The 13,276-nt window shown below is 35.5% G+C and overlaps 2 protein-coding genes across 4 annotated transcripts; one reads left to right on the top strand and one right to left on the bottom strand.

Annotated features, from left to right (window-relative positions):
* The first annotated feature begins 3 nt into the window (after positions 1-3).
* LOC128871612 (lethal(3)malignant brain tumor-like protein 3) lies at positions 4-10,621 on the top strand. Of its 2 annotated transcripts, XM_054113490.1 has the most exons (6): positions 4-119; positions 183-278; positions 2,191-3,702; positions 5,908-7,959; positions 8,024-8,568; positions 8,722-10,621. In XM_054113490.1, the coding sequence occupies exons 3-6, from the start codon at positions 3,084-3,086 to the stop codon at positions 10,123-10,125; spliced, it is 4,620 nt and encodes a 1,539-aa protein (XP_053969465.1). In that variant the 5' UTR covers positions 4-119; positions 183-278; positions 2,191-3,083; the 3' UTR covers positions 10,126-10,621. The 2 variants fall into 2 exon arrangements, with proteins under 2 accessions (XP_053969465.1, XP_053969466.1); XM_054113491.1 differs by lacking the exons at positions 4-119; positions 183-278; positions 2,191-3,702 and adding an exon at positions 5,217-5,316.
* A 1,082-nt stretch (positions 10,622-11,703) lies between these two features.
* Positions 11,704-12,882, bottom strand: LOC128871613 (BTB/POZ domain-containing protein 6). Of its 2 annotated transcripts, XM_054113493.1 has the most exons (4): positions 12,712-12,882; positions 12,173-12,626; positions 12,015-12,092; positions 11,704-11,963 (listed from the first exon to the last, which is right to left on the bottom strand). In XM_054113493.1, exons 1-4 carry the CDS (start codon positions 12,723-12,725, stop codon positions 11,805-11,807), a joined length of 705 nt encoding a protein of 234 aa, XP_053969468.1. In that variant the 5' UTR covers positions 12,726-12,882; the 3' UTR covers positions 11,704-11,804. The 2 variants fall into 2 exon arrangements, with proteins under 2 accessions (XP_053969468.1, XP_053969467.1); XM_054113492.1 differs by having other exon boundaries at positions 11,704-12,092; positions 12,712-12,880.
* Between the last annotated feature and the right edge of the window lie 394 nt (positions 12,883-13,276).

Here is a 13,276-nt window from a genome sequence, read left to right as displayed (position 1 = left end):
GTGTGTGTATGTAAGTGTGATTGGTTCCGAGAAAATAAGCGTACTTGCTGTCTAAAAGGTCCCGCCATTGCATTTTACATTGTACTGCATCCTTTGGTCATTATTCAATCATCAGCAAAGTAAGTACATATATATATTTTACAAACTTTTCCTCAATTTTAATGTATTACTTGGTTTTACAGATTTTAAAGCTTGGTGGCGAGTATGTGATAAATGTTTAACAATAGAATGCATCAAAACATTCATTCACTGCATACATGCAAATAGTAGAAAGAAAAGTAAGTACCAAATAATGTAATAGATATAAAAACGTGAATAAAACCTTGAATTCTTTTCTCATTAATTTTAATTAATTCCAATAATATTGCACGAAAATATATGCATTGATAATATTATAGTATCAAGCATTGTGAGAGGAATATTTTTATGAAAGGTTAAAAGGATCAGGAAATGTTCATGTTAATTAATATATAAGTTTATACTTAGTATCACAGTTATAGTAATTATAGGTACATATATAATTCGTTTAATGTAAATAATAATTGGCGCTTCTACTCTTTGTTGGGTATTTAGTCGAGCTCCTCTCCTCCTGCTTGAGGTGGCGAGTTGATATTTTCCCACATTGGAAAGTTGAATCTGAAGTTTGTCCATTGCCTGTCGAGGGGCGATCGCTATTAGAACAGCAATTTTTTATTACGCACCAACTCGTATAAGGCTGCCGTATATGTTTCATATAAATAAAATAAATCACGTAGCCCTAAGTATTGTGAAAGAAAAGTATGTTTGTAAAATGCTACCAATGAAATAATTTACATAAGCAACGTACTCATTTTCACGGTGGGAAAATCGCGCATATACTTTAAAATGAAATTTTTGTAGAATATTTTTATATCTAAGGCGTTTATTGAAGGACATTGTTACATTTTAAGTTACACGTAAAATGTATTTATTCACAACTTTGCTTTTTTCGTTTCGATCTCTTGTAATTATACGTATTTGTATTCAGAAATTCGTTGGTGGCAGTATAAAGTTTTTGTGAAACCAGTTTATGGATTTTGCGTGCCATAATTTACATTGCTTTTGGTCGCCAAATTCGTGTCACCAATGGGAAATAAGGAATGTGCGTTATGCACATATATGCACAGGTATTATATTATTTGGATGGAAAATATAGGAGATGCATTTAAATACATGAAAGTGAAATTATAGATGTTTAAGGTTAAAAACTAGAAATATATTTCAAAGTCTTTTAGTTTTTGTTGAAATATTTTCAATATAATATTGCAAGTAGCAATGAAACATTTTCAATGGCGACACGTAAAGTTGACTTGTGAGTTTTTTACTCACTAAAAACGTTTTGAAAACAATAACAATAAATATCTAATGCAAAAATAATGTTGAGAAAATGGAGTTCATGGTGGCATTGGCTTGTAAATAAATAATTTACATATGCTTATACTTATATCCAAAAGCATATGCAGGTACATAACGCTTAGAAAATTCAACTTGGCACTCTAATTAACTGAAGTTTGTGTTGTATTTCCAAAAATAATCGTACGCTTTGTATTTAGCCGTTTCAACAGTGGGAAATATTAAAAATGTGTATCTCTTCATTCTACGTACATTTATTTTTGGTTAAGTATGTATATTTATAAACGTCTTCGTTCATACATATATTACCGCAAATGTGGGTTTAAAACTAGATTAATCTGTCTAATAAAAATGTGGAAGAAAGAAATATATTTATCATGTCGAACATTTTGAAGATTTCAGAGAAAAACTGCTGTGCTAGAATAAAAGGAAAAATAAACTACACGTGCACGCTAAGTTCGTTCATATGTATGTATACATAAGTGTACATATTCTAGATTTATTTCATCATTGCGTTTATATTTTTTCCTATGCAATTATATAAATATTACATATATATTTATTGACATTTGAAAACATAACATGTTTGTCCGTTGAGTGCATAAAAAATAGCAAAAAAGTTAGGTTTTCACCATATGGACTTGAAGAGTGACTAAAGGTTGGCAACACTTATTTATATCAGTTTATCAGCGAGCATAAATTAGCTCGCTATATATTTCTCTAAATTTTAATAAAATAAAAGAAATATTTTGTAGAGTTTGATAAATAACATAAAAAATAAAAACATTTAAGACATTGAACGTTATAATTAACTTTCAGTAAAAGCTGGCGACTCAACGACTTCCTCTGCTACAGAGTTACAAATTTCAACAAACGCTGCGACGGCGATTGTGAAAGAAAGAACAAAAACAAAATACTTCTAAAAGCGGAGTATGCGGGTGTGTGTATCGAGCAACACTGGCAATCACACCTACTACAACGAAACAACAACATTGCAAAAAACTGAGTCTTCCTCTGACTATCAAATTAAAGGCATTTTAATTAGTAACAGTCAGCGTGAAGTGAACGGTCTGTTTTGAAAAGCGTGTACCAAATAGGTGTTCATTGTAATAATTGTGAATATTATCAGATGTAAGTGGTTTTATTAGGCGCGAATTTAACATTCACCGCAGAACGGTATGATTTTTAAAAATTGCAACGCTGTGCATCAACCTGATCAACGCGTCGCAGTTAACGTCGCAGCAGCGTTTCTATCGCTGCAGCCGTAATTTTTTGTTCGTTTCAACCCGTCCGCGGTTCAGAGGAGTGGAGCGAGACTTTTTCAAATGCACGCAGAATCCTTCCGGATGTAAAACGTGAAATCTTAAAGAAGTTGGTGAAAGAAAATTATTTAACACATTTTAGTGGGACCATTAATCGGAAAAGTTTATTAACAATTACGTCAACGAGTGCCAATAGACTTTCAACCATCCGAAATAAAATACTTGTTGAAAGTGGTAAAGAATAAAATAATAAATTTTGTATCAAAATAAACAAGGAATTGGTTCAGACATTGCCAGATTTTATAACTTCAACGCGAAAGTACTGTCAATAGATACATCAACTCCATCCTTATAGGCAACCACACGAATAACAATTGGTAGTGCCTTTGTTACGCCAACAACTAATTCGAAATTATTAAAAGTAGGGAATTACGTTACATTTCCCTTGTTATGAATAAGAATATCGTTACAGCTCCGGCGCCAAGTGGTCCGGCCACTTTATCAACTCCACTTCTTGAACCGCATCAAACGCACCAACCGTATACATCACATTTTAGTGGAAACTCACTGATTCAGCGTTTGCCATTGCAAATCAACGGGGTTGGAACAGCTGGCAGTATGAACATGGGCGGTGGAGCTAATGGCGGTACAATACTAGTAAGCCCTGCCACCAACAATGTTATAACAACTGGCGTAAACAATAACACCACTTTAGCACTTGTGCCCCAAATGGCATTAATTACGTCAGGTGTTAGCCCCACATCGCTTCAAACCAGCATTAGCGATTTAGAAACAATGCAAATCTCATCTGCTTCGCCATTGATTAGTGTAATAACCAGTGCCAACAACACCACCAACACTCAACCTCACAACGCCAACTTTCTAATGTCAACTGGGGTTCAGAATAGTTCTATTTTGTCGGGATCTACAGCTTCCGTGCCGATTAATTTCATTCGGACTGTTGCAAATAGTAGTGGAGGCATATCCGCTACAAACAATACGGGAATCACTGCAGGTGACACATATAACACTGCCCGAGGAGCAGTGGGGGAAGTGCAATCTAACTCTGGTGAGTTTTGTAAAATTTTTAGCTCATCATTTTTTTATTATCAAGGGAAACTAAATTATATGTAGTGCGAGCGAAAAAACTGTAATCTAATTTGATTAAAATTACTTTTCTTCGCTTGACAATGGTCAACCTATATGTGGTAGCTGCCATTTTGTGTTTTCCATTAATTATGTAATGCATGCATGTGCATCGTACTACTGCTACAACGGAGCACGTATCGTCCAAAGCAGTGCGAATACTTGTTTTTTGGTGCTGTTTATTTTCACATCAACAAATTAGTTCAATATTACGCGATCCTTGAGATTTTAGCTAGCCTATTTCCTGCATATGTGTGTTTGCATAACGATACTTAACTTAATTTTTTTAGCTTGACATTTTTATGTTGTCGAATCTCGTGTAGTTATTTATTTTTGATATGAATAAGATTATAGCGTTAAATACATAATGAAATTCTCCACGTATTAAGCTTATTATGTGAGAAAACAAATCAAAACCGTGAAAGCAACCTCCGAGAGGAGAACTTATTTAATTTTCCAAGAGATGAGTTTTAATTAAGCCAATATTAAAGTTGTAAATTTTAACAAATATCTTAAGCAATATCATGAATCATTCTGCGATAACTTTTTGACGTTGTAATTAAATGAATACATATGTAATAATATTTTGATATGTCAATTATAAACAACTCAAAATTAGGAAATTTAGTTCAAATTTCTGTCTAAAGATCACCTGAAACATTAGTTTTGTAATTGTTGTAGTAAAGTTCAGTATGTATGTACATGCATACATATATGGGTAAATTTTTCAAGATATAATATTCCTGCTGATTTGCTTATTTCCAAAACAGATGCATATATATGGTAAATGGTTGTACCATACGTAGTATGTACATGGACATCAAATTTTTCATTTAATTTTGCACTTAGTTTCGTTCTTTATCATTTTGTAATGTTATTACTTTAAATATGTTATTACTTAAATATGGAGATTCTAACTTTCACATCCTTTAAAAATTACTACAATCTCGTTTAGTAACTGCATTAAATTTGTAATGTTTTCATATACTTAGTGTGCGACTGAAATCATTTTCCAACAATTGCTTAAAAACCTCTTTAGCAGCAGACGTACGTGCATATATGTATGTATACATATGCGCGTGTTAATATCTATGTACATTAAGGTTGTCGGTGCGGCTTTTAACACAAATTTTTGAACCCGTAACTCCACATTTGTAGTGTGTTTTGTTTTTTTCTTTCTTTTCATTTCTTTTCTTCTTTCGTTAACAGCAACAATGGTTAATGGTAATTGATTTACTTCCGTTAAGTTGATTATCTTACCTATTTATATTACAGTATTGAAATCTCACTTTTATTTTTGACTTTTGTTTGTTTCCAAATTCCTTTTTAAATAATTTTAAGCCTGGTTTTGAAATCAGGCAAATAATCGACTACCCTAATGTGTATAGATACTCCAACCTCAAAATGCAACCCTGTGTATTAGGTAGTGCGAAACTACCACATTATTATTTGATAATTTATGCTGTTTATTTCAATTCATAACTTCAACCAAAGTGTAACTGTTGTGATTTAGAAATGGAGTATTGTGTGGATAAAGGTATTTGTAAATACAATATTTTTTTTATTTTCGTGATTGTGTGCATATAATGAACAAGAAAATATTATTTTCAATGTGTTAAGCTTTCTTCAGTGTACATGCATATCTATATACATATATGTAGCTAAACATCGAAAACGTTAAATGCCTTTATTTGCAATAAAATTTAAGAGTTAAAAAGAAACATAATTATAGGGAAAATAATAAACGGATAATCATTGTTTCTACGACATACAGGTATTCAAATAGTGATCAATCTGATTGTTCAGTTAAATAAAAGCATGGCAATAAATACTTCTAAAAGTTATATGAAAACTTTCTAAAATTAATTTAAAAATCCATTTGCGAAAAAATATTATTAGGTTACTTCTATACAATTAGTGGTTTGAAGATTCTATCATACACATTTAATTTCATTCAACTTTAATTCTAAGAGTTAACTGTACATATAAATTTTTTAAGCCATGACCTTTTCAACAGTAATAATCGTACAACGTTTATAACCTTGGAATTAAGCTTGATGGAATATTAAAGCAAATTTTTATAAAACAATACATATTTATGCCTCAAATATTTATATTTTCATTTTAGTGATCCCCGCTTCCATACTCATACGCAACAGTCAGCAGTATCAGCCGCAAGCAAGCGCCAAAACGACTAGTGTTAGCCATCATTCCACATCGCTAACGGCCTCAAATCAGGAGCTTGTTAAACAAATCGTAGTTGGTAGTGCGGCAATAAATAGCGTAATAACGCGTGCCCCATCGACAAATACAAGTATAACCATTAATTCTTCGCAAACTTTGTTAAAATCGCCATCAGCCGTAAGTAACGTTGGCGTAATGAAGCAACAAAATGCCGCCAAAAAGCCCGCAACAGTACTTACTCAAGCTCAAGTAGTACCAACGGTGGCAGCTACAACAAACTCAACTGGCGCAACACAAACTATGAAAAAGCAATTGCAGCAAACAACAAATATTTTTCAAATTCCGAATACTGCTAAACTCCCTTTATCCGAACCATACAGATCCGCAGATATTGCTTCAAGTGGATCAGCTCTAAATAAAATGCGAAGTGAGTCTGGTGCATTTAACTTAGACTTGTCCAAAGAGTCTCGTCAAGGTTTACATGCTCCAGCGTCTACCTCAACAATTGAAGCGTCTAATCAAACGAGTAGCTCAGTTATCAAAACGGTTTCTATTATTGCATCAAGTAATAATGCGCCGAAAATAAAGATTGAAACTGGAAATTTCAAACAGAACAAGGCATCATGCTCATTCGGAAACTCTTCTGCGGGCAGTGGCGGCTCTTTTAAAATGGAAATCGATTTGACTAAACCCATTCTGGTACAGGCGAAGCTTGTTGAAAAGCAGGAATCTCTACTTAAAGCACGCCCTATACAACGTGTTATCGAATGCAGTACAAGTCCGCGTTCGAAGAGATCTAAGTCACTTAGCTGTGGCTTCAAAGAAGCACAACAAACTAATGCTCCCACTTTGGTGAAACCGAAACCAAAATCTGAAATATCATCTCAACATTCATTGTTAGAGCGGCGTCACTCAACTGCATCTGAGGGTAAGATGGCAAAGCAGAAAGGCAGCTCACCTCGGCATAAATCAACTTTGGAGTCAAAGGGTAATGTCACTGTAAACAACTACGAGATCATCGATCTCATCGAATATAATGATGAAGAGCACGAACTTAAGGTCGAATTACCACAGAAAATAAATAAAGAGGAACAACACAAAAACAAAGAGCTGCGTGTAGACACTGAGATCGTTCGGAAACAACATGAGTTTAAAAAGGAAATAAAGTCTTCGCCAACATCAGTTGAGAAAGATGTGAAATCTTCGGAAGTTATTGATGCAAAATACATCCCCAAAGACGTTGCTAATATAGGAGCATTAAACAAATCTACATTGGCATCCACAATTACAAAATGTGCCGAAAAGAAATCTGAACTGCTACCGATTAACAAATATATGAGTAACGAGCAGAATGAGGAATCATCAACAAAAATTGAAGTGGTTATGAATGAAGATGGTACTCAAGCAGAAGGACCACAGGCAGTATTTACTAAGAAAGAAGACGTTGTTTCTCAGGATGCTGTGGAGCACACTCAAGATTCATTAGAAAAATCTCTTTATTGTGACGAAAAAATCTCCCTCAGCTCAACATCGTCTGCATCTACCTCTTCCAGTCGACAAAGTCTACCTGATGATATTGTAATGCTTTCGTCATCACTCTTCCCTACCAAAAGTACAACGTCCAAAACAAACCAACCTAGCACATCTGCAGCGGCTGGCATTACAGCAACGGCGCCGCCCGCTACTACGCCCACTACAACTTCTGCGGAGGACTCTTTATCATGCGGAATAAGCATGTTGTCGAACTTCAATATGCTAACCTGGAATCAGCGTATAGGCAGGGCACGTGGCACTAATATGCGCTTTCAGTTGAACGAATTTAATCTTATCGAAATAAACGAACGTTGCTTTCCACGCTCACGCATTCACACCGCTTACGAAAAGCCGATTTTTGAACGAGAATCTGTGCCGTACTTAAGTGAAAAACACGATGGTTTACTGTATTTGTGCAGACGCTGTAATTGTCATGGGCCCGCATTAGACTTTTTGGCACCTGGTAAATAAATACAAATTAATTCTAGTATTTTATATTTAACTAAATAGATTTTTCTTACTTGCAGAATTTTGTTCTTTAGACTGCTTAAAACGTGAGTCGCGTAAGCGTCGACACGAAGAGTTTTCAACTGTTACCCGCAAGCGCAAAACCCAAGAAACATCCGCTCCAGTTGTTTCCAAAAAATCTTTCCGTTGGTCAACTTACCTGCCAGAAAAGTTCAATGCTATCGCTGCACCTGTGAATCTTTTCATAAATCCATTCCCCACTGGCCCTAATCGTTTTCAGATTGGCATGAAATTGGAAGCTATTGACCCAGAGAATTGTTCACTTTTTTGTGTATGCACTATTGTTGATATACAAGGCTATCGCCTGAAGTTAACATTTGACGGATTCGAATATATGTATGACTTTTGGGTAAATGCGGATTCAATGGACATTTTCCCCCCTGGCTGGTGCGCAAAAACAAAGCGTGTGCTGCAACCACCTAAGGGAAAAACTGTAGAGGAATTTAACTGGCCAGCGTATTTGCAGGAATGTAAAGCTGTAGCAGCCCAACGTATGCTATTTACTCACTTGAATGTCTCATTCGGTACACATAATCCTTTCAAGGTAAATCTGTTATATTACAATAATTTTTTGGTAATTATGCGAAATTTATTTTTCTTTAACAATAAGATTTCGGGTTAAGATCCATAATTACATACGTATATATTTTATGCTTCATATTTTAATATTTATTTTGTATATATTAAATATTTTTAGATTGGCATGCACTTGGAGGCGGAAGATCTGAACGACACTGGGAAACTATGCGTTGCATCGGTCTCAGATGTTTTGGATAACCGCATACGGGTGCATTTTGATGGTTGGGATGACTGTTACGACTATTGGGTGGACATAAGCTCGCCTTACATCCATCCCTGTGGCTGGCATGTGGGTCGGCAGCAATTAATAGTGCCACCCGAATTTGAAAATGCCACCTTCACCTGGACAGATTACATACAAAACCATGGCAGTGGTATGGCCGCCACAGAGGAGATGTTTTCCACTCGCGATCCAATCGATTTCAAGTCGAATATGAAACTGGAGGTGGTCGACCCACGGAATCCTTCACTCATACGCCCTGCAACAGTGGTCGGTCGTAAAGGGCATCGCGTTAAATTACATCTTGATTGCTGGGCCGCTAATTATTGTTTCTGGTTAGAAGACGATAGTGCCGATTTACATCCTATTGGTTGGTGTGAAGCAACTAGTCATGACCTAGAACCTCCACCGGGCTATAAAATGCGATCAAGCAAATTGGTATGCTCCACATTCGGGTGTCGTGGCATTGGGAATGCCAAACGTCTCTACCTAAATAGACATACTACGCAAGATTGTTGCCCATATGCACCTGAAAATTGGCGTCAGAAAGGTGAAAAACCACCGCGTTTGGAGCATGACGAAATTGTACGTGCGACAACTGGTACTAAACGTGATATAAAACAACAACAGCAACAACTATATTGGAAGCAACCGCAGGCACCAAAGCAGCAGCAGTTGAATGAAGCTGAAATACTGCAGCAAATTCAGCTGCTAGATACAATTAAAACACGCCACGTTATTCAGCAAGAAAAGCAACAACATAAACAAACCGTACAGCAACGCGTACATAGAAACAGCGCCGCCCCTATGGCATCTCAGCAGCAGTCACTAATTAAAACAGAATCTGCTAGTAGACCCGCTGCATCAATAATAAAAGCCTATGAACCGTCCGATACCACAAATGCTATTGAAGAATCTACGTCGTTGTTATTGCCGCAAATAAAAATAGCTAAAGAATTTCTTTGCGATTACGGACCACGTCTGGAGCAAAACTACAATCTTTGGCAGCGTAATGTCGCATTCGACATGCAGCGTATCAAGCGCAATCCTCTGCTGTGGTCCACCAAGGACACATGTGCGTTTGTCCAATGTGTTTTGCGGGATTCCGTTGCAACAGAAAGCTTTTTACGTGAAGATATAGATGGCAGCGCGCTCCTGTTACTACAGCAATCCGACTTGTCAGATATACTCGAATTGAAATTGGGTCCCGCGGTGAAGTTGTACTCATGCATTCTTCAACTACGTACACTGGCCGTTCTTAAATTTGACGTAAAGTTATCAAACACGTCAAGCAGCAATTAACTAATAATTGTATACAAAGCATATTATACGTCATATGTATTCAAATTCTATTTTCGTATCTAGCTAACAGATATGTATGTAGTTGTAATTATTACATTTTATGTAGTAAACTAAGAAAGACATTCATTAATTTCGCCCTCAACGTTGTTGGTAAAGCAATTACGTTTAAAGGAAATGAAATACACTTTGTTGGTATACTTTAAGATTTCGCTAAAATTGTCTTATTAGTCGTGTTAAGTTATTTTTTAATAATTAATTTGCCATATTAATAGAGATGCGTGATTGATTACACATGGATTAGAAAGTTCATTTCGCACGCGCCCTCTACAAAATGTTGCCTATTCTTAAATGTTCTATATCGGCATGCTACTTGAGGTGTATGTGCCCACCTGGTGCATAAAACTCATCTGTAAATACAAGTTTACCTTGTGTAGATTTTCTACTGTAAAAAATGAACTATCATGGGAATAAATATATTATTAAATATTATTTTGTAGTTGTGAAGATTTTTTTTCTGTCATCCGTGGATTAAAGCATTAAAGAAGGTGAAAAATAAAAAAATTGATGAATACACATTTTTTTTGTTTTTAGATGTCTGCGTATGTATGTATGTACGACGTTGCGCATGTAATTATAAGGCCTCTTCTTTTCGCCAAGCGTAAGCAAGTGAACATATGTTGGCAACGCAGGAAGAGAGCTGCCTTAAATTACATGTATTGGTAAGGCAGTGCGTTATACCAGTCTAATGAGCTATAAGGCATTTTCTATTCCTCTCGGCACTTCCTCTTAGATGCACTGCCTTAACAACACATGTAATTTAAGACAGCTCTCTTCCTGCATGCCGACATATGTTCATTTGTACCATTTGCTTCATCTATTCGCCACTTGCTAAGTCTTAGCGAAAAGAAGAGGCCCATAGCCATATAATACGTTCACATATATGTAAGTAGAAGATCTACTTTTTCGAGCTTAACGCAAAATCCGTAATTAAAAAGCGGCAAATTAAATGGTATATAGAATTTCCCATGCGTATTGCTGCCATAATTTTTTGCAATATCAGTAAACGTCGCATACGGATTTCCTCCAACTACTTATTATTAGCAGCCAATTGCGCAATTAAATTAGCTATTCCTTCTTCTTGTATTTTCTTCATATCGTTAGTAATAATTAAAGAAAGCAGAAACACCGAAATATTCCACCAAAACAATTTCTCGTTTCCACGATAGTCGGTTCTACGTTACCGAAACGACCCGGATTTATATCCGGCCAAGGCCTGTCACTCCAGCAGCATTCCCCGTATATAAGTATGGGGAATGTTTATGCTGCTACAACAACAACAACCAATTCAATTTCTATGAAGAAAAACCTCTCAAAGCAGTATTGTCAGCTGATTGTAATCTGCCATATGTGAACGGGTAGATTAATTTGGTGCATTTATAGGTGATTAATGCATATGTGCTCGCTAGCGACCAATTTTTCTCGATAACTTTGTTGTTGCTTTCACACCCAATTGTTTCATCAAGTTAGTCGAGCAGAGGAGCGGCGAATAGAAGAGGACTACAATTCAGTCCCACAAACTATTTTTACTATGCATAACATATTTATTTCTATATACATGATCATATACGTATTTCGTATATATAATATGATTAAATTAAATTCAGTTAATTTGCATTTAATTACTTGTTAAACAAATACGATTTAGCAGGACCCGATTCGAAGTCCGCTATTGATAATTTGTTGAAATCTAGTTGATTAGCAGCCTCCACTAATTTTAAAAATTTTTCGGGCTCGTTTGTTTTATTTAGATTATTACGCCGACCATATTCCTCTAATTGCTGGAAAATCAATTTCGTTGAAATATGTGGTTGTTGTGAAAGTAATATTACCAGTCGTTTCAGATGGTTGACGTTAAGGCGATAGAAGGAGCCAACACTGAATAAATTATTGGCGTATTTGGTAATCTCCTATAAAAAATTATAATAACACATTTAAATACTACAACAATATTTATAAGCAAAGGAATAACCGAATACGTTACACTTACCTCATAACATAGAAGCAACAATGGCAAGTTTTCGTGAAGGCACGCCAAATCATACATCGGCCACACGTCTCCCAATGTCCAATTGTGCTTGCGTTTTAAGTGTCCCACTATTTCGTCGGTTAAATCTTGCATCATATACTTATCTGCTAAATAAAATAATTCACCCAGCTCTTTCAGTGGCAAAAACCGTTCTGCATCGATTTCATACACGTAAATGTAACGCAGGAAACGTTCGAAGCTGGCGGCGCTAACTTCTGTTACTCTTACTGGGCCTACAACAACAAAGTCACTATAAAACATTCGTTCGAACACTTCAGACGCAGTGGCCAAAATCATTTTATGACAACGAAAAAGACGTGGTTCCTCAGAAGCTAGATCACCAACAAGGAACTCACAGTCAGCAAGATCATCATCCCGCAGTAAACGTATACGCCGTTCCTTACTGCTGGGCATTCTGTTGTTCAAACAAAACCATATTCCTCACATTAATGAACTATTCTAAAAATTTTTAGTGCGAAGTTCGTGTCGCTTTTGCTTACCGTTTAGTAAACATATTAATATTTGTTTAATCGTTTAGCGAACAGTCCTATCTGCAAAAGTTATCGCATCAATTTACTTCTGTTAAATTAACTGAATCAAAAATAATTAGGGGAAATACTATCAAAACAAATAAATAGATAAAGAAACTTCTTCTTTTATTCTGTTAAGAATTCACGGTCATCACTTTGTAATTAGGGTTGCCAACTTTTGAATTTCAAAATCACTATGTATACTTTTTTAAATGAAAGTATCCCTTCTCTCATAATAGTTTGTTATTAACAAAAGCAAAAAATAAACATATTATGTGTCGTTTAATAAATAGCACAAAAAAGTTACCTCATTATTTGTAAAAACAAAGCATTTCCCTCGGTTTTTCCAATGTATTGATAGCCTGTGTTTTCAATTTCAATCCTTTGTTGTTGTCGCATTACCAGTCGCCTACCTGCTAAAATTCCTGAAAATACAAATGTTTTGAACCATTGAATCATCGGCGAGGGAAACCATAAAAGTAAAAATTTAGATTTCTGTGCTTGATTTGTACTTTTTTCTTTCATAAGAGTCAAA

The sequence above is a fragment of the Anastrepha ludens genome, chromosome 2 (genome assembly GCF_028408465.1).
Source record: "Anastrepha ludens isolate Willacy chromosome 2, idAnaLude1.1, whole genome shotgun sequence".
Classification (NCBI taxonomy): domain Eukaryota; kingdom Metazoa; phylum Arthropoda; class Insecta; order Diptera; family Tephritidae; genus Anastrepha; species Anastrepha ludens.
Note: the sequence above shows the minus strand (reverse complement) of the source record. Positions and strands in the feature narration are given on the sequence as shown.

What these genes read in the sequence shown, in the direction of transcription:
- LOC128871612 (XM_054113490.1), top strand. Translation starts at nt 3,084, where the DNA reads ATGAATAAGAATATCGTTACAGCTCCGGCGCCAAGTGGTCCGGCCACT. An exon ending in GGAAGTGCAATCTAACTCTG is followed by an intron (nt 3,703 to 5,907) that starts GTGAGTTTTGTA and finishes TTTTCATTTTAG; the next exon opens with TGATCCCCGCTTCCATACTC. An exon ending in GTACACATAATCCTTTCAAG is followed by an intron (nt 8,569 to 8,721) that starts GTAAATCTGTTA and finishes AAATATTTTTAG; the next exon opens with ATTGGCATGCACTTGGAGGC.
- LOC128871613 (XM_054113492.1), bottom strand. An exon ending in TGTTGCTTCTATGTTATGAG is followed by an intron (nt 12,093 to 12,172) that starts GTAAGTGTAACG and finishes AATTTTTTATAG; the next exon opens with GAGATTACCAAATACGCCAA.